This window comes from Apis cerana, linkage group LG6 (assembly GCF_029169275.1).
Source record: "Apis cerana isolate GH-2021 linkage group LG6, AcerK_1.0, whole genome shotgun sequence".
NCBI lineage: Eukaryota > Metazoa > Arthropoda > Insecta > Hymenoptera > Apidae > Apis > Apis cerana.
The window spans coordinates 5,704,763-5,730,566 of NC_083857.1; the positions used below are offsets into that span (position 1 = coordinate 5,704,763).

General features: G+C 35.9%; 1 protein-coding gene across 1 annotated transcript in view; it reads left to right on the forward strand.

Annotated features, from left to right (window-relative positions):
- The window catches only part of LOC107998302 (uncharacterized), a 201,811-nt gene that overhangs the window by 152,889 nt on the left and 23,118 nt on the right, over positions 1–25,804 (forward strand). Inside the window, exons 4-5 of the mRNA XM_017057500.3 lie at positions 6,639–6,774; positions 24,462–25,435. Of these exons, the coding sequence (XP_016912989.2) occupies positions 6,639–6,774; positions 24,462–25,435 (1,110 nt within the window). The remainder of the gene's footprint in view (positions 1–6,638; positions 6,775–24,461; positions 25,436–25,804) is intronic.

Genomic DNA, 25,804 nt, shown 5'->3' on the forward strand with positions numbered 1-25,804 from the left:
AAGAATGTGTTATAAGCAAAAAAGCGATAAAAATCCTTAACAAATTAAATTATATTCTTTCTCGAACAATATTCCAAATATTCTACTCATCACTGTATGTAATACACAAAACAAAAACCGCGTGTTATAAAAATATAAAATGGAATAAAAATCAAGAATTAGAATTCGAATGAAGCCAATCTCCACAATTCATCTGCACTCAGTCATCAACAAATTGCAAGCATCGTTCGCTAGGCGACAAAAAGTTATTGTCGGGAGTAAGAAAAGTCGTAAAGAAGAGGAAGATCGAAAACGGAGAGGAGACAAAGAGGTGGGGACACCTGCTCGCGACGAGAAGAAAAGTTTTTCCTTTGCCTGTGTTGTGTCGCCACGATGGGCGTCCCTCGAAACGAAAGTGCTCGTCGCAACTGTGGTGTCAAAGGGGGGCAGGGGGTGGTTCGTGGAGGGTGGAGGTGGAGGGCGACAAAGAGAGGAAACCGGGTGCCACTTGATTCAAGAGGGTGAATCGTTACGACTCTCCCGCTCCTCTCGTAAGCCCTACTTAATACTTTAGCGCTTTATTTTATGCGTGAGGTCGGGCTGTAGGTCGCATTTATCACTTTAACAAAGAGCCCTGCCGCGTGAGGAAAGTTCGAGCCGACGCCTCCTTGTTTCCTAGCGATGGAAATTTCGCGGTCGCGTGGTGGTGAAAGTGAAACGGGGATTTATGCTTTCCTAAACACTCTATCTTTCAGAGGTTTCGGAGGATCTTTAACCGGTGGATGAAGAGTGATCTTGCGACGATCGATGCTTTGGATTTGAGAAGAGAGAAATTTTACGTGATTCTATTGCTAATATCTATTGTTTGAGAGAGAAAGAGAGAGAGAAAGAGAGAAAGAGAGAGAAAGAAATTTTTTTTATTTGATTTTTTTTTAATGAATTTAATGAATTTGATGAAGGGTAGTTTATTTGGTGATGTAACGATCGATGCTCTTGATGTGTAAGAGAATTTTTATTTGGCGATTATTCTTTTTCTTTTTAAGAGTGTAATTATTGTTTTATTTCTATACTAAAGCAATGTTTATTTATCGTGAAAGTGCTGAAAGTGAAAAGGGGATTTATGGTTTCCTAAATACTCAAACTTCAGAGGATGTGGGAGAAGGGTAGTTTTGATAAGTCGAGAAGTTGGTGCTTCTGGCCTGAGAAGATAAAATTTTGTGTGATTATTTTTATATTTATTGAAGTTGAAAGAGAAGAAGCTTTTTATTTTATTTAATGATTATTTTTTTTTTTCTAATATGATTAAATTCTTGTTTCGTTTTTATATAAATCTAATGAATCACCATTCAAATCTAAGAGAGTTATTTTTAATTTTTTGAGAATTTAACAATGTCTCGTATGAAATACTATTAAACGTTATAGGAAGGATCTATTGCACCATAGATTCTTTCCCAAGGTAATAAACACCATCGCCATCGTTGCCCTCGCCTCTCGTTATTGGTACTGTTATTTACGGCAGTCTGACTACCCTCGTAGATTCGGGATTGGATCTTCAGACTGCTTTAATTGACGTATATATTACTTGTTGAAATATTTTTTAAATATATACGTAGCAACGAGATATATAATGCTAAACTATTATCAGTAGAATTTATTTATTTCATTTTTAATTATGTTTATATTATTAAGAAATTAAATTCACATCTTTCGCACGTTTAATTTAAAACATATTTAATTATTACACATAATATTTCCCCACGATAATTTTTATTATTCGCAACTGTTATAAATCAATCAGACATCGATTTAGAATAATTCCTTTCCTGTTCAAATCTCTCTCTGATTTCGTTTCTGCTATAAAGATAGATTCTCGATATTACTGGATAGACTATCGGATGTGTTTCCAAAGCGTTAAACTTTGCAGGCTAAGCTCTTTCGACAGCGAAATTCACGGGATATTATGCGAGATCACGGAACTTCTCAAGGTTGTGGACCCCTCGTTTCTTATTCAGCTCGAATGAAATTTTTTTAAAAAAGATCATTTATTGTTTCTAACTTTTGTATCACTTTATGAATTTAATTATCAAGTTCAAAGACCCATTGATCAGATTTCGTTGATTTCGTGCATATATAGTAATGCAAAATGTTACGTACATGTCGAGAATCACGCGCGCGATAGCGAGATTATGGGCTGGATAATAATCGCGGTCAATTATAATACGACGGTCGTATAATCGGATTAAAGTCCGATAAACCGATGGGATTATTGGTGGACTGTTAACGTAGTTATTCGTGCTAACTGTGGCCTAATGCTGTCCGAGATAATGATGTTTAAAATTCGAAGGGATTTAACGTGTTACACGTCATAACAAAATTAGGCCTATTTAACTTATTTTGCAAATTTGTATTTTATTTAATCTGTAATATTGTCATAGGTAATATTGTTAAGACCGTAATGTATTTTGAAGATGTATCGTTTTAATATTTTTTTCTTTTAATTTGATTTTGATGTTCGATGGTTCAATGATTATTTCTAAATGTTTCATAGATTTTAAATTTCACAATTTTTAATCTCACGTGAAAATTTTTGTTTTTGTTGTTTCTGTTATTTTATATTCTCTATAATTTTTATACTCCAATTTGGAATAATACGATAAATTATTTAATTAATAACAAATCAATTTATTTCTCAAACAGTTTGTAATTTCTTTGCAAACATTTTTATCTTCGCAACAGATTAAATTATATCTGTTCATATTATTTATTATCTTCATTTTTAATAACGTTATTAATTAAAAATAACGAAGATACAAAGTTTCTTCAAATTTATTTTCATTGTATTACGTCATATTAATTTATCTAAATTACTTGCATCTTTTAAATAATGTATATTTACTTTCTTTGAAATTTTTTATTTCTTGGAAATAATATAAATTTGTTTCCCTTTATATCATTTATTCGCTTTATTGTGTTGAACTCTGGAAGTTTCTGTTGTAATAATACGTTGATTAAAGTTCGCTCATTAATCTTGATTCGCATAATCGTTCGCTTTATAATCTACAAATTTCGATATTCATCATGAGCCCGATAATCGAGCATCTTATCGTCTCTTTATTTTCTGGGAAATTGTGCTAATTACGTAGTAATACAAAATTAAAACGATTTTTATAATGCTCCCTTTATTTCATCGTTGCTCAAGTATTCTCGAGTTAAATACAAAATTGCAAAAAAAGAAAAAAAAAGGGAAACTTTGTTATTCCTCACTGAAATTCCTGCTCTCATTTTAGATAATAGAATGAAAATTCTATACGAAATTCGTTCGAACATAGATGCGATTTAAGGAGTGAATTTAAACTATGGACCATAGGAAATTTTACATTACATTTAAATAGTTTCTTTGTGTAATTATTTGTGTAGAAAATTCTATCGATAATTTCTTCTAGTGAATAAGTATGAAAAATTAATTTAAAAAATTACGACATGTTTTGCAATAATTTTAGATCAAAGATCTAAGTTTAAAAATTTTAAAAATAGTAAGGAAAAGTTTAAGGAAAATTTTCCTCTAGAATTTCTTCCTCTATTATTTTATGCATATCACTTAAATGCACTCTAAATCTTATGGAATGTATTCTAATTCTCATTCAACCACGAAATATCATACATACCTAGATACGTCAAGTCTGGCAACCAGATTTGGTTCATCGATCATACACTGCTCAAACACATTTCAAACTGTTCCATATCGTTCTCCTCAATCTGTCTTTTTCCACTTACATGCTGACATATCAGCTAACAAAATCGATCCTTGCACGCATCAGGAACAGTAGTATATGTAATATATGGACATATCGTGTGTTACTGTCCACGGTAATGCACCCATCGTCTCTATTAAAATGAATTTATAATAACATAATATTTATTTAAATTTTTTCACTTTCATTATATAAGAAGATATATGAAAAACAGTGTTGTATTATCTTTGATTCTCGATGTAATTATTTCAATTCACAATTTTTTAACATTCTTTCAAATAAAAAAAGTATCGATCATCCACTACATTCTCCTCTATTTTAAAAATAGAGAATTAAATTAATCAAATAACTACGATTGTACAAATTATATAATTATATAAGATTATATAATTAAATTAAATATAAATCCAAACATATTCATAAAGATATAATTATATAAAAGAAAGAAATTAATCATAAGATGTTCAAAAACAAGCTTACCTGTTCCAATCTCTCTTTCTCCACGATTCCTCCAAACTCAACATAGTCATCTTTAAAACGTGTCTCATATTCTGGCTTAAAGTCGAATCAATCGGCAAGATGATCGAATTTTCAACAGTCGATCGGTTCGCTTGCCACGCCGACAAATTTTCAACTTCTTTCGCCTGCGGAAGTTACCCCCGTAATTTCCGTATAAACATCCACGAATTTATCTGTTCCAACGACGAAACCAACGCACCAACAAAGAAAGGAAGAGGAGGCAGGAGAGATAGAGCCAGAAGGCAATCGGTTTCGAAACAACCCCCGGGGGCCACGACGCTCAACTTTGGCAGGAGAATTCCAATTTTGGCCTCTTTCAATTTAAGGCTACTTGTCTTGCCCGTCCTCTTCTCGCACGCCTTGCAACAGCCTCCGTCATTTCAATTCGTCTGTCTTCCTCTCTTCGAGAAGAGAACCGTGATACAAGCTTGTGGCGGAAGTGCGAGGAGGAAGGGAGAACTTTCCGCCGCCATTGATCAGACGCCTTCCTTTCGACGAGTATTTCTTCTTCTTCTTCTTCTTCTTCTTCTTCTCTGTCGCGCGGGGGGAAGCCAGAGGCCATCGTTATTGCTTCTATTATCGTTATTATCATTAAAATCGAAAGTTGGCGAGCTCTCCTCCATGAATTGTTGAAGGTTTTCTTTTGGATGGTGGAGGATCGATCGAAACACGCCCCATTGTGCACGCACCTGTTTAATAACGTGGACGTTGCTCGAGATCGAGGAAATGAGAATGATAGGGTCAAGATGAATGGAGACTGGATTTGTGGATGGATGGGATTTTTTTTTTTTAAGATTCGAGAGACGAGGGAATGGATTTGATGTAGTAGAATGAGGTTGTTCGATGATTGGGTGTATATTGACTTGTTTGGTAATTCGTGTTTTCTATGTAATTTAAAATTGTATTTTTTTCTGGTTTTTAATGAAATGAAATCGTTAAATTTGTCGAGAGAAGCATAGATTCGAAAATGAATAAATATATCGTTTCTTTATTTTTATTCTACAACTCAATTATTTAAACATTACGGATATTTATATTATTATATATAAATATAATATTATAATTGTTTATCAATATATGTTCCATTTATTTTTTTAGAATATCTTTTTCTAAATAACTTTCATCTGATTTGAATTTGAACAATTTATTATTCACTTATTATTTCACTTAATATTTTTACTAACAAAGATATTCTTTTCTCCAAATAATTAAGATAACACAACACACAAAAACAAAAATAATTAACACTTAAAATAAAATAAACTAACAAACGAAAAATTAAACTTATATTTTCACAAACAAGCATGGAAGAAATAAATAAGAAGCTATAATCAGAAGGGAGTAGAACTCGTTCGAGAAATGAGATTCTTACATACCAGTGGAAAACAACATCAAATTAGGCGGCACAAATTATTTGGTCGGTAACAATACCAATTTGGCATCGAGCTAGCCAAAGCTTGGCTGGCTAACAACGTCCAGCTTCGTCGACCCTTTGGGGATACCATCAACGGGGGTTATTGCACGAGTTTCTTCGACTAAGCACGCGACACGTTAGTCCAACGCAATTCCCATGCCCTGAGCACGGCCAATTGCGGTAATGCGTTGGCCGACCGAGTTGTAGAATAAACATTTTTAACTTTCTCCTCCTCTTAAACGGTCATTATTTCGAGAGGGAACAACCGTGTGCCCCCCGTTTCCTGTTTTCCTTCGAGGATATCGCGTCTAATCTCCGCGCTTAATAAAAGACACTTGGCATTCTGGTGAATTAATAGAACGTCTTGAACGTTGTCGGAATACGCCATGAGGAAATAGGCATAGAATTCGCCCCATAAAGAGGAGTTTCGTTATAATTGCACTGTTTAAATAATCCTTCTACGAAGTTAGTTTGTCGTTATTTCAAAGTGAGAAGAAAAATATAATAGTGTCGATAATCGTAAAGATTATGGTATATCGTAAAGATAGTGGAAGTTATTTTTATTCGATTTATGAGTATATGTTAAATTTATCATCGAAACTTTATGATGATAAACTTTCCAATGACTGTTAAGAGACTGTCATCTTTACATGTTATAACGAATCTATTTTACATATTCATAGACACAAAATATCTTGTTTAGATTAGAATGATTTCTCTCGAATTCTGGAAATTTAAAAAAATTGGAAAATTCTTCCTTTTACAATTCAATGGTTTCTAAAGGATTCCAAATATTTTACGAAGATTTTTATTCTTCTTCATCGTTAAAATTCGAAGATTCTAAGAGACGCTAAAAATTATAGATAGAATTAGAGAAAGAAGCTATTTTTATAAATATCTGGGAAAGTGTATAACGATAGTTGTGGGTTTAAGGAATTGTAACGGAAGGCAACGATCTTCTGGTCTGTTTTCAGGCGGAAGTCGAGGTTGTGGAACAATACAGCGACCCAAAGGACAGTAAGAACAAGGCGTATGTCGAGCCAGGAGCTGAGACATCCCTGCCGACGATCTACAGCAAAGTAAATCGCAACTATTGCCGACCTTACACGGGTAAGTGGTGCATAACTTTCGTATTTGTATCTGTGCTTGTGACCTGATGGAAGTTTACTGCTTTGCTAGCGCGTATCTCGCCGCAAAAGCCTACTAAAAGAAGCTTACAAGCTTACAAGCTTCTTTACTGCTTGTCTCGTCTAGCGACCTATAACGTGTATTTAAATGTACTATATAAATGATTATGCAAGAAATGATAGGAAATATTTGATCTAGATCTTTTTAAATTTTCTTTATATATAATAAACGTTAGACTAAAATTTAATATTGATAATTGAATAATGGATCATCGAATCTCTATCTTAAAAAAAAAAAAAAAATTAACGTAACGTAATAATTGCAAAAATTGTAACGAATTTTAATAATTAAAATTACGAATGAAGAATGCGTGTATAAAAATATAATAAATTTTCAAGAATAGTGAAATAATTTTTAAATTAACATTTAAAACAATTTAATAAATTTAATAATTTTAAATAACAATCCAAAATAAATTGTCTCGTTTCAATTTTGAAATACAAATTTGCCCAACATTTTAAACATTTCAGAGTTCAAACTTCCACCATATACAGACAGAGATTCTAAATATTTGCCTTTGAATCTCGCTCAGAGATATATCACACGATAAATTAAGAACAATATTTCGAAACGAAGCTATTCAGATTTTCAATCTCTCTCTTTCTCTCGAGATTATACACTCTCGAAAAAAGCACCAAACCCTGTGTTTAAATACTTATCCAACTTCCCATATTTGCAAATCAATATTTGCCTCGATATTAACAGATTCAGTCCAGAGAGATGCTCACGTAGGCCGACCGATAATAAACCTCGATGATTGTAAACAAAAATCCTAAAATACGAAGAAGAGCAACGACATAAATTCTTGGTAACGTGTAATGAGTCGGCACACGTGGATTAAAGCGTGTGGAATCGATCGTTTCGTCGAGGCAACGTTAAAATAAATAAACTTTGAACGATTGTAAATCAAGGATTTATCCTGTGCCTGGATGATAACGAACCAGCCAATGTTTCCGGATTTCCGTTTATCGATTGGCTTTTGCGCAAAATCTGGCCAACCTCTTCTTCCCACGTTTCTCTGTTTGTCGTGCGAAATTTTTTCTTGCCAAATTCTGATCGTATAGTAATAGTGAATGCCATGATGACGTATGTGATTACTCGATGAAAGTTGAAGCCAAAAGATTTTATGAAAATGGCGATTTAAAATGAAATATTCTCTTGTTGTCACGGTGGTAATATATGTTATGCTTGGGGCTGGGAAAAATTCAAGAAGAAATATATAGAAAACTGAAATATGTAGTCCTATAAGAAGATATTATTTGAAAATATTTTTTAATAATTTAATATTTAAATCATGGACCAATATTATTTATTATTTATATTTGGATTTTGATATAAATAGAATATCAAAGATTGTGTTTTTCGTTCTTTATTATTATTATAATTTACTATTTTTACAACATATTCATGTCAATATATTTTAGATCTACAATTAAAATTCAATAAAATTTTTCTTCCAGCACATTTGAATTATAATCTTTGATACGTGTCATTATTAATATATCCTCTTATATCCTCTTATAAGCATATTTCGACAGCCAATATATACATATACCTGAACAATCGATTGTCAAACGCAAAGAAAAAAAAAGAAAAAAATTGAAAAATCTCACGATCAAAGATATCACCATGAAAATATTGAACTGCACGCACGAAATAAATGGCGTAATAACCGAATACTCCCCTGCGGGCATTTAAATGGTAGCGTGAACCCACGCTTTTTTCAATCTCGATTTCACGAGGTTGTGAAATTGAGCTGTCGCCCAAGCATTCGATGAAGAGGCTGTAAGTTTCGGATTATAGAGTTAACAGAAATTCCCGCGCCGAGCCGCAAATTAATGCGGTGAACCCCCAGCGATACGGCCGATACTCCGATGTACGAATTATCGAGGCAACAACTCAGTTAACGCGGAGTAAGAGAGGCGGAAGAGCCCCTCGATAATTGAACGGTGCACACAGGTTGGCCAGCAAATCCCGTGGATTAATCGAACGTTTTCGAAACGGAAGGGTCGTTTTCTTTCTCCTGGAACGCATTGCTATTAAAAAAAAAAAAATCTCCACGTGGAATTCACACTGGTCATCGAAAAAAAAAAGATCTTTCTTACAAAAACTATTAATCACGTTATAATTCGTATATGATAAATTATATCATAAGAAATTATTAGAAGTATATAATTTCCAATGAAGAATTAAATGGACAATATGCAATATTCAGATTTGTTGTTGAAAATAATTCTTTATATGATAAAGAGAACTTAATGTTCATAATAAAATTTAGTAAATACAAGATGAACGAAGAGGAGATGGAACATTAACAATAACAGTTTAAACATTCAAATACAATTTACAACGTATAAAAAGGAAGGAGATCTTTCTTCTGTCCACTATTTATTCCACCACCATCAATTTTTCAAATTCCATGATTCAAAATTAACTCAGAACGGCATTGATAAACTTCAACCACTCGTTAAACCCGTTTCAACAAGGGTCGAAGCTTCGTCACTCTGGAATGTCGAGAGTTCCGGTTTGTAATTAACCCTTTATAGTTATACCCATAGAAGGACATAACTAAACGTATAATGGATTTCCTACGTCCTATTTTAACGCTCGCCTATGCAGATCGCTCCACGAACCTTGGACAAACACATCGGTGAAATTTACATTCTTATCATATTCATGGACTTTTAATTCGCGCGAACGTGGCAGAGATCGAGTTTGATGAGAGAGAGAAAGAGAGAGAGGAAGAGAGGAAGAGAGAGACCTGAATAAACACGCCGGGGCAAATGTTTATCGTCGTGACAGGAGCATGTTGGCCAGAAGGTCTTTGATAAGAACTTCTTACCCTGATACGAAGGCCATTCTAATCGCCGAGGACGATGTTTGCTCGAGGTTAGAGTCGTATCCGTATTTGCGGCGCTATACATAATGGATGATCGTGGTTGAAACTAATCGGATGGATTTATTTGTATAAAACGTAGTTACAGTCGATTTTAAGGGTAAGTCAGCTCGAGGATAGAATTCGTATATTGGAATATATTGGAATGGAAAAATGTAGAATTATTATGATTTAGAAATTAGAATTGTTGTGATTGTATGATGAGATATGGGTTATAAGATTTAATAGAAAATATTTAATAGATATATATTATTTTTAGAAGTGTAGAAATTGTAGTTGAATTAAGTATAAAATACAAAGAAAGGGATAGTTGATAAAAATTAATTGAGATTCGAACACAGTTCAGTGATATTGTTAGAATCATCATCAATTATTAGACAGAAGAAGGAAAGAAAGAATTTTTATCCACGCACTAAGAAAGAGAGAACCGACCGACCAAAAAAAGAGGGGAATAAGATATACGATTTCTCATTTAACAAGAAAAATCTTCCCTGTCAAAAGCACAATTCACAGAATCCTCCCTCTTCCACGAGCAAAATTCAGAAGCCACGCAGGATCACGTTTATCGCCGTATAATCGGCCATTCGACAGAATTATTGGGAAATTAAGATTTCCATCGGTATCCGTACCATCGTACGAAGTATCCTCCGCGAATTGGATCGGCTGTTGAGACGAGAATAAGGGTTAGGTGAGCGTGTATCCGAATAAAAATTCCAGAATCGGGTTGGGAAAAATTTATAGGGATAAAAGGGATATCTGATTAACGTCTGCCTCGGTTTCCCCGCCCATTTCCGGCGGATCCAAGTCCAAGTCCATTTCGTTGGAACTTTTCAGAGTTTCAGGTGTGCGGGTGACGTTACTTGCCAACGACAACCGACCTCGTCCCATGATGTGTCGTGTGATATTTAATTAAACTTCCCCTTGCCCATCCGGTCTGCCCTCGTTCCATTGCTACCAGTGTCTGTAAAGTTTCAAGGGCGCGAGCTGGCCCCCTCCCCCTCCCCCTTTCCACTGTCCTTCCACCCTTTTCACGGACTTATTAACCGTTTCGACAAGGCCCCTTGACACGAGAGATTTTTCTTGCCTTCTTCTCTCGGTGGACCCCGGGCGTTCGAAGTAATTAAAAATCAGCCGATTTAAAACTTAATGAAGTGGAAAGGAATATTGATGGATGGATGGGAGGGAGGATCGTGGAGATTTCTTGGGACGATCGCCAGCTCTTGTTTCCCTTCGTTCTTCTTAGGAGTGGAGTTATGGCTAACAGGATATGGGCTGGGTTTGGTTTCAAACTTTTTGATTTTCCTTTCCATCAAAGTTTGATGGAAGGTTGGGTTTCAGCCATTGTACTGTGATAAAGGGTATTTCGATTCTCCATTGGTAATTAAGAATTGAATTATTTGACTATTAAAAAAGGGATTGCGAATTCGAGAAAGAAAAATATTGCTGTGCATATATGGGTAATGTATATTTGGTTTGGTATAAATGTATATGCAGAAAGTTCTTCTAAATTGAAAGAAAAGATGAAGTATTTATCTAATATAAAGTTAAATTTGAAATGTCATTCTTCAATTTTCTCACTTTTACATTTGTTATGAAACCATATATGCAGTATTAAAAGGAATAAATTACATAAATGCATTCTTATTATAATGATTCATCGTTGAATAAATTTAATTATTCAAAATCAAAAATAACAACATTTACACTTGCAAATCAGTAATCACTTTCGAGCAAATCTCTCTTCGTATGATTAATAATATCATCACAAGCAGAATCTTTCCAGAAATAAAATATCTATCGCGTATTTTACTCCAACTTGATTAAATCGTATTAAAATTAGAAAAACTTTAAGCCGCTATAACTTCGAAAATAATGACTTCCGGTCAACGAATAAAAGACCGTTGGAAGCGCGGAATCTTGTTCTTTGAAACGCTTTTTCATTTACCTTGATACGACTTCCGGTTCACGAGATATCATCGTCTAAAGAAAAGGTTAATTTTCGATCATTTACTATTCCCATTCTTGTCGCTTACTCGGATCTCTCGCTCGCTCCTCGTCTCACTGACCTATCCTAAAGTCCAGACAAGCGACAGACGCGATTCCTGGAAGTAGTACGCACTTCCAAGAAAAAATGTAGGTCACTGGGTTCATTCATAATCTCTCTTAAGCGCTATGGATACTTTGAGTCTTAATATCTCGACAATGGATTGAGATATCGGGATAAAACAAAAAGGAACTTCAATGGTACAGTTTTTTTTTTACGAACAAAATTTTTCACGTGAAATTCCAAGTTTTATTCGTTAATTTATACGATTGGAATGATTTATTGTTGAAGTATAAAGTATACCAAAATTTATAATTTAAAATTTATAATTATTACTTTAATTCTTATACAAAGACTATTTGTGTGTAAACAGCTTGTATAATTCAGCATCTATATAATTCTCACACAATTTTATATATCAAATGTTGGAATACATTTCAATTACGTAGAAACTTGTTACTATTATGCTTTAATTTTTCCAAAGTATCCTTCTGCATATTCCTTATTTATTTTTTTTTTTTTTCCTTCTTCGAGAAGTGAAGCAAAACCGCACAACTAATCATGTAAAGGGGGCAACTGGAAATTGTAGCCGCGTTAATCAGCGCTTTCGTTCCCTCCCCGGATGAAGGTACCGGCCTCATCATTGCTCGGCCGATGAAAGAACTTTCTCCTGTACTGATTGTCTCTTGGATCGACCCTCGGTCGGAGCTACCCTCGTTTCAATTACCGGTACCAGGTGACTTGTAGCTCGTTCCGCGTCCCCGAGCAGTTAACGCTGCTGCGGGTTCATCGTATGCAAATGACAAGCCGTCCGTCGATCCGTCCGTCCATCCGTTTGTCCGTTCATCCGTTCCTAGTGCGACAGGGAGGGAGGGTTGCTTGATTCACATCAAACGCTAGCTAAACGCTGTCTATTGTCTCAGCTGTCCATACTATCGTATATTAAATAATCGAGCTGAGAGTAATTATTATACCGAGGGGTAGAATTTTGACTGTAGCCAAAATGTTTCTATCCTGAAAAACGAACGTTCTATGTTCGAATTGGAATAACATTTGTTGAGATATTTCGATTTCTTTTCTGCTCTTTCCGTGGAAAATTTGAAATTAAATCCGGATGAGCTTTTTTTTAGTTGGAAATAAAATTTTCCATCAATTTCGTCTCTCCATTATCCCACCCTCAGTTATCATCCCTCAACCGACTGAATTCCAGTCGAAGATCAAGCTCGATGAAACGAATCATGGCGGACTCGGCGAGAGGCATCAAGAGGTAGAGATCGCGAGTTATGTTTACGACACCACGTTGGTGCGACAGTTTTAGCATTCAAAGTTGGAAAGGGGGAAGGTGGCGGAAGGGTGGAAAGTTTGTTGGATTGCCGCGAAGATGAATAGTTAACGGGAGAAACCCCTCACTCCGCTTTCCCTCTTCTTCGTTCTCTGAATTTCCGTTTCCCCCGCCTTGCCGCTTTTCCTTTCTGCTCCACATTCCCTCTCGCGGATCATTTACAAACTGTCAACGGCATGTCTCCGTCGCTGGACGAATGGTGGAAGAGAGATCTTAATCCATGGACAATTTCGCGTGTCTTCTTCTTCGAGTGACAGTTGAAGAGACGAGAAGATCGGATTTTCTTTGTTGGGGGAAGATTGTTCAATTAATTTAAACAATTTCTATTAGAAGAGTTGTTAAAAATGGTTAAAGATGCAATTCATTTCCTCGCTCATATTCCTCATATTCCCTTTTTAAAAGAAATGAGAGCTTCTTTTCATTCGTCTCACGTTTCGCGTTAGATTTTCTTCGTCGCGACTACGACGCAGTGTGTACACGAGATTCTTTGTCGGCCTGCTCGCCTTTGTTAATCGCGAGCAAAGCTTTGTCCCCGTTTTATCGCGCGGCGGAACGGCGTCTCCTCCCTGTTAGGGACATCGGGGAACGAGGTGGGAAAGGAAATTTTCAAACAAACTCCTCCCCCCTCGCTGCTAAACGAGGAGGCATCGAGCCAAAGGTTGGCAGTAAGGACGTCGCGTCCCTACACGAAGGATCCCTGAATTCATTTCATGGCCAATTACAATTAGCATTTATGCCGCGATTTGCATATCGTTCCAAGATAATTTCGCGAACGCTTAGCCTAATCTTCGTGTCAGATGTTTCAGCAGGCCGACAAGAAATACTCGCTGGTGCCAAACTTCTCGGTGAAAGTGATCTCGGAGAGTGGCTATGACTTGAGAGAATTATCCGAGAGAGTAAAGTATTTGTTTAATGTTTTTTTTTGTAACGATTCATTGTTTTATTTAATTTAAAATTTGAAAAGTATCAATGTTAAGAAAATATTTGGCAAAATGACATCAAATTATGCATTCATTTCCATACAAATAATTTGCAAATCATTTGAAATGACACTATATCATCCTATATAATCGTTATTCCATCTATCCACTGTATCAATATCGACAAACCACGTGCCGTAAAACAGCTTTCGTCTCGTTCACGTTGAATCAACAGTCGCCTCGTACACCTGTACAAGATTAAATCGCAAAACGAAAGTAAACCGCGTTGGAAACGGTTTGCGAGGGTGTGGAATCGAAGAAAATGAGAGACAGAGTTGCTTGTGGGATCGGCGTGGCCTCACAACCTGACCTGTGGCCCAACTCGTCAGAGACCGCGCCCTTAACGAGCAACCTGCCCCCTTCGGCCGCAAAACGTTCGTGGCCATGTGTGACCACCGATGTAGATTTCAATCGAGCAATGTCTACCGACAGGGAAGCGGATAATCCGTGCGCGCCACGCTATCACTGCGACCGACAGCTTCGACGCCCTCCGCCGGACATCTCCCCCCCCCCCACGCCTGTCGCGAAACCCTTTTGCAACCGGCCAAACATTGATTTTATTCCTGTTAAAATCGATCGAACTAAACGGGACTATCCCTTTTTCCTCCTCATTCCCTTCCTCCCCTTCTTTTTTTACTATCTTTCTCTCTCTTTACATCTCTTTTTTCCTCTTCATCTTATTTACTTATTCGCTTTTTCCTATGTTTTCCCTTTTGCTCCTCTTTGTCCTCTTCTTTCTCTCTCTTTTGGCTAGATATTCGTCACGAGGAGGGTGTAAAATGATTTTTCGGAACGAGATATGTAATCGAGTTTAGGACGATCGTCCTTTTATTCCCTTTTTTTTTTCATGGAATCCTCAGGTGTCGAGGCAGGGCATTCGATAGGGTTGTTTGGATCGAGTTAAATTAGATCGAGCGTTCAATTTAGCCGCGGCGTATAGCCACGACTATTGGATTTGGACATTCAGAGGGAAAGTTTTCCGCGAATTCGGTCCTCGATGCGTTTTCCCTCGAGTTAGGATGGAAATTCGTGGATTAAACTTGGCTAAACGTGGCACACGAATGTGCGCATACTATGAATGGAGATCTCTCAGAAGCTTGTTCGCAAAGTCGTTCGAGACGAAGATGTTATTATTTGTTCCAGAGTTTTTGTTTCGTTGTACAGATCATTTTGAGGATATCAGGATTGCTTGTCGATAGAATTTAGGGATTTAAGGAGCAATTGTATTGTATATCAATTTCATTGCTCAGCAAGAATAATGGATTTTACAATTTTTGTTCGTTAGTTTATTCGTGGAATAATATAATACTACTTTCATCGATGAATTAGAAAGAATATTTATAACAAATTATTAAAATTATTTAATATAAAACAATAAGCACTCGATTTGAGAATATCTCACAATAATTTCTCTGCTTATCTTAAACGATGCAAACTGGAATACACCACTTCTCATTTTACCCTTTTAAAATTAACTCCTTCTCAAGAAATTCACGATGCAGCACGTAACGACGTAACAATTTTCCCAACGTCTCATGATAAAAACAACCGAACACGCACTGTTTATACTTATTCCCACAAGATGTGTCTCTCGACTCGAGAATACGAGAAACATTCCTTTCAAACTCATTCTCCTTCAAGGTGTACCTGTTTCCTTCTTGGAGTCTTTCAAGGTTGAGGGACGAGTACAAAAGGCAGAAGTTGGTCCGTTCTTTTCTTCAAAAAAAAAAAAAAAAAGAAGAAGAAATCCCTTTCTTCCGCGCCAACTTTTCGGCATCGTACCCTTCCTCCTTCTCCTCCCCCCTCCCTCTGTATTGACGTGTTCTCGACTGAAAACTGCGTAAGATGTTCCTCTTTTGAGGAGAGCGACGGGATGGCATTTTAAGATAATTTCCGGCCGCGTGATTCTCTGAAGGATAAGCCGGAAGAGGGGGTGATAGACGAAAGGGAAGACGCGAGCCTGGAAGAGGGGGCGAGATACAGAATAAAATTACTGGAGTAAGTAATTTGAGGACAGACCGTGTAATTGCCACTCAAAACGCTCAAAGGCGTTGCTCCTTTCTTGCGTCTTTTTTAAATTTACGGTTGCCACCGTCTGGAATCTGTCTTTTCCACGCTTCTTGGATCTCGATGGGGGGAGGAAGGCACCATTTCGAGAAAAACGACGACGAAATAGGTACGTTTTGATATTTATTCTCGACGAGATTTATTGCTCTCTCCAGAATTTTCGCGGACGTATCTTTTACTTGGTTTAATAATTTACAATTTGTTGAATTTGTTGCAATATAAAATTCGTCATTCGCCCTTCGATATCAGATCGAGATGGGAATGAAAAAGATCGTGATTGGAGATGTCGCGGTCATCTCTGTAATCAGGGAATGTTTCAATCATCCTGTAATGCGATACTCGTTAGCCAACTTACGTTTGTGCTTTTTGTGTACGCCATACGAAGAAGGGGAGGGACGAATTTCAAAGTAAAAATCTCTTTCTTAATTCATTCTTTCCTTGCGCAATTTCTTTCGTTATTTTTCCCTCATAACCTTGACTTAGTAGCTGCCACTTTACGCTTTAAGGGAACGTGTATTAAAGAAAGCCACGAATCGGATGTTCAAAAGAAAAATTTTGATTAGGATTACTCGATATCGAAAGAAAGTTTTAATCGCGTTTCCTATAGAGATGCTTATTAATATTATTACATTTTGGGGAAGGCGAGTTTCTTTTATAAGATATTTCTTCTTTCGTGGATTTATTCTTTCAAGTTTTTTCTTTTCATTCTCATCTTCCTACAGTGAAATATCTTTGCATTTAAAATTTAATGCAGTTTTTAATTAAGTTTGGGGTAAATTTAATAATGTATTTTATTCTTTTTATTGTAAACTGAATTATTAGTTAGTTTTATTTGTATGAACATAAGAATTATACTTTATGAATCTATTTATTATTATTATTCGATTATTATTTATTCGAATACTCAAAATTTTTATACTTACGCTTATAGAATATTTATTTCGTATAAACATCCTGTTTGTAACACGAGAAAAGGAGAAATGAATAAATAGAACGGCAATATATATACGTGGAAACACAAGAACGTTGCCGTATCGAAGAAGCCCCATCCAGACCTATTAGACCGGTCGGATAAGTTAACCCGATCGTTCGATGACCTTTGACACGGCTGACACATTTCAGCCGCGAGATTCGTCCAATTCCACGCTCGTATCCATGAATTCTCCTATACCAGAACCAATAACCAGAGATTGGCTTTCGTTTGCCATCCCAGTAATCTTTACCCGCCACCTAAGAAGCCCTAAGGATCACAAGCCTTCGAAGCCTGGTTCCGTGATTTCGTTTAAGGCCCTCCACCCTTCTCCCAATTCTTTCTTTCTTCTTCCTCTTCTTCTTTTTTTTTTTCTTACAACGATACAATCCTACGATCCACATATTCCATGGAAACCGAGCTCACCCCGGTTATGTTACGAGGACAATATCTAATAAAAAGGAGAGTGAAGTGGCTCGAAGGGCGATGAGGCTTGCTCTTTTATAAAGCTTTCGCCGGAATTTCTCTCGTCATTGCCTTCCTCCCCTGTTGAACGAATCGCGGTGGAGAAAGGGAAGATTGTATAAGTGACAGTTTGGAGGTTTTTATAGGGCTGATGAAATCCGGCACATTTTATACAGGTATTATCGTTTTGCACGATATACCGTTTTCATTTTCGAAGGAAACTGCTTCGTAACATTCGTTGATGTCGACTGTTCATTGCCAGGTGTAATGTTTAAATATTTGGATGGAGGGAGAGTATGACAGTGATGAGAATGAAATGTTTGACTTATTTAATTTTGACCGTGTTGAAAGTATTTTTTAAATATCATTTGGAGATGTTCTTTATAGCAATTATAACTCTTTAAATATAAAAATTTTTCAATTGAAATTTTCTATAAAAATAATTATACTTATTAAATATTTTTGACGATCTTTAAAAAATGTGTTCATCCGGATATTTAATACTTAATTTTCATTTAATCGTACATTGTATTGTTTGAACAGAATAAGTCGACAAACAAAGGCTCAAATATCTCCACTGGTTGCAGTAATACGAGAACACGAAGGGAAGAAATTGTTTGTTTTTGAAAAAGCAAATATTATGGTAGGATTAATTTATTGCATCTCAATTGATTGTAGATACGATCTTCATGTGTTCAAAAGTAAATTGATTTATTGAATCATTGGATATAACGATTTTTATAGGCTTAAATTACGAAGAAAAATTTTGAAAATATTCATATACGAATATTAAAAATTACATAAAATTTAATAACCAAATAAATTACGTAACTTTTATATATTTGTAATTATTTTTTAATACAATAATGAAAATATTAGTATATCAAGAGTAATATTTTCACAAAAACGACTATTATTTAAAAAAAAAGGTATCATAAAAGTCACAATAGTATTTTAAAAAATATTCTTGAAAAATCAATTATATCAAGATTAAATTATGACAAAATTTTCCATTTATAGTAGAACAATCAACGAATCATTTCATGTTAAACAATTCGTTCCATATTAGTCGCACCATGTTCTAACAACTCATTATCTCAGCAATTAACATTCGTCAGTACAACCTCGTTAAGCCATACAAAACAATCAGCTACGTTGCACAATCTTCACGGGCAATCAGCTTAATCGACGTTGCACCGATCTCTATAAACGAATTTCGATAGGCTATTGGGTACAAGGTATTAATCTACAACAACGACCTTGACACTAGATCAAGTCAGAGATTGCTATCTTCAACATCGTTATCCCTTGAATTTAATTGATTCGTTCTAATTGCAAATCCTCCCTCTATCGAAATCAGATACTCTATCTCTACTATCCTTTTCATTCTGCTCTATCAAAACACAAAAATATGTATTTTATTTGAACAATAGATAATTCATAAATTGAAGAAATTTTAACATAAATATTAATATTATCTATTCTAATCAATAGTAAGTTAGAGGGATTTCTCACTGTAAGAATACCCTTAATTATTCGTTTATTTAAAATATATTTACTATATCACATTCATAATTATAACTCTTACACTTTCTTATTTCATCATCTCTCTATCATAATCAAAAATATTGTGCTCTAATTGACGGAAGGCCAACTCCCTTCGTTTTTAATCTATAATCATCCGTCCATCGCTTCGTGACGAATGGCCGTAATATCCGATATTACCAAAAGGATTAATATCGCTTTTCAGAAATAATCCGCCGAATATTTCGTCGACTTATCTCCTAGTAGTAGTGTAAACAGAGCGTGCACGTGACGCGAAACAGCGCATCGCGTTATCTGCGGCGATTGCCAGTAGGGGTCGTCGCTCGCCGTCACTAATAGATTCATTAGGGATAGACGGTACACCCTTCGAGCGCATCGTGAACCCTAAATGTACGTGCATGCAGTCTATTTCTACGCTGCGCCTCCTCTTGGCCGGCTTGCTTGTCGATCGCAACGTATATTCATATACCGTTCATTCTACTACGCGCCACTGTTGCGTTGATTCATTCACGAACATTTTCTCGACGATGTTATCGATTTATCGTGCTTGAATAATATTGCCTCACGTATTGTACGATTACATATCTCGCGTGTACTGTGTACAAATCATCTTTGAGGGGTAGATGTGTATATGTTTCTAGGAATTATGATATTTGTATTGTATCTCAATTCACGCAGTGAAATAATTAGAAGAAAATTAGTATTGGGAGAAAATAATAAGAAAAATTTAATTTTAATACAAAGTTTCTTGAATGGAGGAAACGATGATTTTGGATCAGGAAAAAATAGTTTTCAATTGTATCGATGTGACTTTGTATATCGATGATTAATAATTAACCACTATTGTTCATTAATCTGTAATAATTTCGAATCTCTATTCTCATCGTATTACAATCCCATTTCTAAGAATTAGAAAATAATATTAAAAGGAATCTAAAATTATCTATCCTTTCTTTTCCAGAAAGCTTCTCAATTGCACATTCAAATCCCAAAACCGTATATAACAGTATCCACCGACTTTGCCGATTTTCCCTTCGTGTATTCAATAACTCACCCCATAATGCACCTTGGCCTCTCACGTATTTACGCATCGGTTTTCCCGCAAGCGATACATCACTCGTTAAGCAGTGAAGCGACCTCTCACGTATCGCTGTTATCCACAGATCCTCTTCGTGGGACTGTCGTTACGGTTCCACAGATACGCGCGATATATTATACGAATCGTGTGGCACGTCCTCGATGGCCGCTTTACTTCATAATTCATTCGGTCATTCAACGACTCGTCCCGTTATTTCTCTGCCCCTTGCTGCAGTCTGCGGATAACTCGCAAATCTGATTATCGATCGGTAATCAATATCGGTGCAATTTGGCGTTACGCCAGGGTAACGTGTGTGTACGTACATCCATCCCCCTCGCGTGTGCGTCCTTCGGTTGATCCCCGATAGGGGATGATTGAAAATGGTGCACGTGCGACACCAACTAATCGCGCTTTGAACGACTTCAAACGAACTTTCGACGATGGACGATCTTTTTGGATTAGAATTTTCGCGGAATTTCGATTCATTTTGATATTTTATTGAGAGGAGTATTGATTCATGAGGAATTGTATATTAAATATTATCTTTATTTAATTTTTTTCTTCATACATGTTTTAGTAAAAATAACGTTTTGTAAATTATATATAATTGAGAATAAAATAATCATTATTTGGAGAATTTAAATTGAATAATTTTTGAGATATTTGAGTTTTTTAATAAGTTTTCATCCTCGTATGAAAGTCAATTATAAAAAGCGTATTATGTTGATTTTAGGTCACACTGCACATATTTAATCAGATAATTCAATAGATGCGATTTTAAATAGGTCAATAATTCAATTGTGCGTATCTTTAAGTAGTTCGTATCAATGATTCGTGCTATAGAGGTATAAGAGAATATGTACTAAAACATATTCAAATAGTCCACAGATGAATGAATAGATCAATGAATATTCATGATGGTAGTTTGGATCAATAATTCTATCGTAGATATTAATAATTTATGTCAATAAATGTATAAATCATTGATAATGTATAAATCATTGATTAATTATAATAGGCATATAACACTTGAAATGTCAAAATAATTGTTTTCTCATAATATGAAATATCAATTAAATTATTATTCTTTTTTACAAAATATAAAGAAATATATATTTAATCTTATCATTATTTTTTAATTACTTAATAATAATAAGTACAATCATTATAATAAGTATAATCAAGCAAATACCATCCAAAGCAAATATCTTAAACAAATAATTCATCATTCATCGAATCCTAATATTTTCTCAAACGATTACACTTTAATTCGTATCTAAATCGTTGGCAGAAGATTCTTAATAAAAACAGTGGGTTCAAGTTTAATCTCCTTCTTCTATTTTGATACATCCCTACGGATATCGATTTCTCGTTTAGGAAGCAATCAAGCGGCAGACCGTTTCCTTAATACGTTTATTTCTCTCTCAGATTTGATCCAATGTCTTGTAGAACGGCTATACAACGAACCAGCTGCGGATGCATATTCATGCTACCTTTCATTTTTGCTCTACGTTTATCCTTCTTCTCTCTGCTGTTATATTACTCTAATATAATTTTTCAGGCATATTGCACTAACCGCGGACCCTGTCCCTATATTGCGTTTTTTTCGTATCTTTTCATCGTCAGAAATGGTGCTCGGCTCGTGAATGATTAGCTGTATGAATTCCTTTTTCTTCCAATATGAATTATGCTTTGCAATTTGGAGTTTTTAAAAAGAACGCGTGTTTGATAAAAATTCTTTCGTTTTCTTTCAATTTTTATCACAATCGTGGACATTTCTCGTTATTTTTTTTTGTTGCAGTTATTGATAGATATTAAATGGAAGATCGTTGTATTATTTATTTGATAAGTAATCTTAAAAATCTTTGTGAATCTTGTATATAATTTAAACATGCAAGATCAAACATTTTATAAAAATTTATTCTAAAAATATAGAAATGTAACGAAGGATTTATCAATGTTCCGATTACCCCATGCCATTTTCCTTTATAAGTTTCTAAATGTCAAGAGCTATTCATACGAGCACCGCTCTCTCACAACAATATCGCGCAAAATTCGCAGCGATATCGCAGTTTTCCTGCAACGTGCAATGCGAACGTTAACGTCGTTGACACGGAAACATGATGGATGTTTTGGGCGTGAGCCATTTCAACGATACATCAATTCACTATACATGTCGAATGGTTGCAAAGTGATCCCTTTGTTGCCATCTGGTACGTTTCCGTGCATTCAAAACTAAATTTTGCATAAATAATTAATCCTCCATGAATTGATAACTGTCTATAATTTTTACGAATATTTATCCCTCGATTTCTTCGAAAGAATTCTTTAAAGAAACATAAAATCCAACAGAAATTTCCCAATAAACATCTCAAATTTTTTAAAAGCTTAGAAATAATTAAAATGTATATGATAAAGGAGTGAAATAAAAATGATACGCAAATTAGAAAACACGATATAATAAGAATGAAATGAAAGTTAATTTTTAATTCATTAAATTTTCGAGAAAAAAGGAATTGTATTTGATAAAATTTTTCTGTGTTCCATTCTTCCGCGTTAGAACGAATTATGAAATCGAATAGAACAAGGAAAGAAATTTTACGAGGCTGTACGTGTGCAATTTCGTGAAAGAGATGGTACGTGTTATAATTTCCGAGATTCATTGTTCAGGAATTAATTTCTCATTTCGCGTTTCATTGTTTGCCGCGGTCTTTTATATTCGAATGGGGTGGACGAAATTTCAGGAACCTCGTGTTAATTGCTTGGAAATAAGTAATGATTGTGTTGAATATAAATTCATAAATGTTTTTTGTTTTAAAGAATCTTGTATCTATATTAATCTTTTTTGCTTTCATTGTTATTGGAATTATGAATCATAGAAATGTCATTTTTAAAATATATGGAATTCTTGTATTATGAAACGTAGGACAGGATTTTTTTGAATATTATTTAAATTTTATTTTAGTCTTTGATATAATGTATCATTGATCGGTCATATTGACGTAATGAAAAATGTGTCTTAAATAAGTGTATTAAAACTTATTAAAAACTTTGTTACTATATGATTATTATTGAGTTAGCTTCCAAAACTAAAGTATAACTAAAGTATAAGAAACATTTTTCACTTGAATTTTTTCTTTACATTAAAATTACATTTTACCTTCAATTACATTTGTATTATAAAACAAAAACCATTATCGATTTTACCAAAAAAGTATCTGAATATTTTCCATCAACTGTGAAAATAAAGTCTATTTAATTTCTAATTATTATGCTCGTTCGATAATTGCAATATTAAAACAAAAAAACAAGAGAGCATTCCCCGATTTTAATCCGAAGAAGAATCAACACCCCATTAAACATCTTTCGTCCCAAGAGATCAGACAGGGATCCCAATAATAATTTTTTGCTTCCGTTCGAAAAGTTTTTCGCTAGATCCATGAAGGTGGTTTCCTGTCAGAAACAGCTTCTGGCGTGGTTTATGGTGTGCCTCTTGCACTTACCACCCCAAAGGAGGAAGGATTTCGGTGGAGCCCTCCTCCGGCCGAGCATAATGCCTCCATTATCTCCAGTCCTTTCTGTACCGCGCGTTGCTTGCCTAATATACCGGGTGTCCGCGTAATTTCCCGCCTCCTTCAATCCACCGAGCCGATTTCCGTTTAGCCAACGATCCTCGTGACACGATCCTCGTAAACTCGAGGAAACGAGAGGATGGCGGTGAAACGAAGGTGAAAACGCACGATGGGGAAAAAAAGGATAGAGGGAAGAATGGTGGCCGTGTCAGCCGGCCAAAAACCATTACGGTAATATCTCGCTAGGCGAGGAAGTGATTTTTAAGGAGTGCCTCCCATCACTTCGTGGCAATTTCATCTCCCCCATAAGCATCTCTATCTTCAACAGCCCTAGATGCTCTTATAAGAAGAACGATTATTAAAATTTCCGCGCCGTTTCGGAAAATCATTTCCTTACAATCTGCTCAAATATTCTCTCTTGTTATCTCTGTCACAGAGATTCGATATTCTCTTTCCGTCTCGAAACGTTTGGAAATTTTAAAACTATTAGTTGAATGATACCTGAAACATTTAATCTTGCAAGTATATTTGTAGAGAAATACATGAAATTACGTGAATATAAAATCCTTTAACAAATAATATCATTTTAATTATATTTCTCTCCCTCTATGTATAAATTATATGCTCATCAAGATGAATTTCCCTTCCAGATCCATCCGCTTCCGGTTCTTCCTGCGAGGATGACGAGGAGAGTCGGCAGGTGGACATCAGAAAACGCAAGAACAGTTTATACGCGTCTACCTCGACGCGCGCTCCATCAATAGACAGGGAGAAAGAGTTGAGCTCTGCCGAGGGGGCGTTAGTCGACTGCGTGGCCCTGGTTCATCTCACCGATCAATCGCCAACCGAGTCCAATCAACCGGTCCGTCATCCATCGCCCTATTACTACGGCGACTTGTTCAAGGTACCGGAGCAAATAAGCAAATCACAACCGAACAGGTATAGAAAGAGCGTGAGCCTCGACGTACCGGGTGAACGGTCTCGAACACCCGGTATACCGAAGAGAAACTCGGTGGCGGGTGATGGGGGTTCCTATTCGTCCCAGCAACAGCAACCGCAACAGCAGCAGCAACAGCAACCACAGCAGCCGCTACATTATCAGCAGCAGCAGCAGCTACAGCTACAGCAACATCAATTACAGCAACATTATCAAAGTCAGGATCTAGTGAGCCCCACGTCGGGGAGCGAGCATGCTGTCCCAGCCAGAAACGAGATCCTCTCGTCGTGCATCATCACCGAGTGGGATCACACCCTCATGCCTCCTCATAGATTGTTAAGCCATGACCTACCGACCACCGTTTGTACCTGCGTCGCATCGGCTGAGGAAGAGGAGGATGAGCTAGATCAACGGCAGCCGCAATTAACGCGGCACCAAGTGCGCAAATTACGCCGTACACGGAGGATAGACCCGCAGCCGATACTCGTCGAGGACGAGGACGACGTGGAGGGAGAGGACGAGGGCGAGGAAGAGGAGGAGGAGGACGTGGAGGTGGAGGAAGACGAGGAAGAGATGGCTAGGCAACGTCACCTCTACGAGACGGCCTTCGACTGCAAGGTCAATCGTTCCGACGATGACCTCGATGACCTCGATCGGGTCACCAATCATCCCGTGTTGCATTCCCAGGTATGTAAAAAAATCTGGAATGGAAATGAAGAAAGAATACTCCACGTGTGATATCATTGCATAAAATTTCATTTTAGAATGAGAATTATCGATGATCCAATAGATCATTGTATCTCGGAATCATATTTGCGATTAGAATTATTGAGTTAAACGAGATATGATTCAAGATGTTGTTTCTGAAGAATGAAATTTAATATTTTGACCATAATTTTTTTTATTTCGCTTATGAAAGGAAAGGTACAAGTGGGGGATCATTTTTGACGTGAACATCTGTGTTTGCAATTCATTTTCCAGACCCGGTATTATGGGGAAGTAAGCACGGCAGTCTTTAATGAAAACCAATTAAAGTCCAATATAACTGAAAATGTA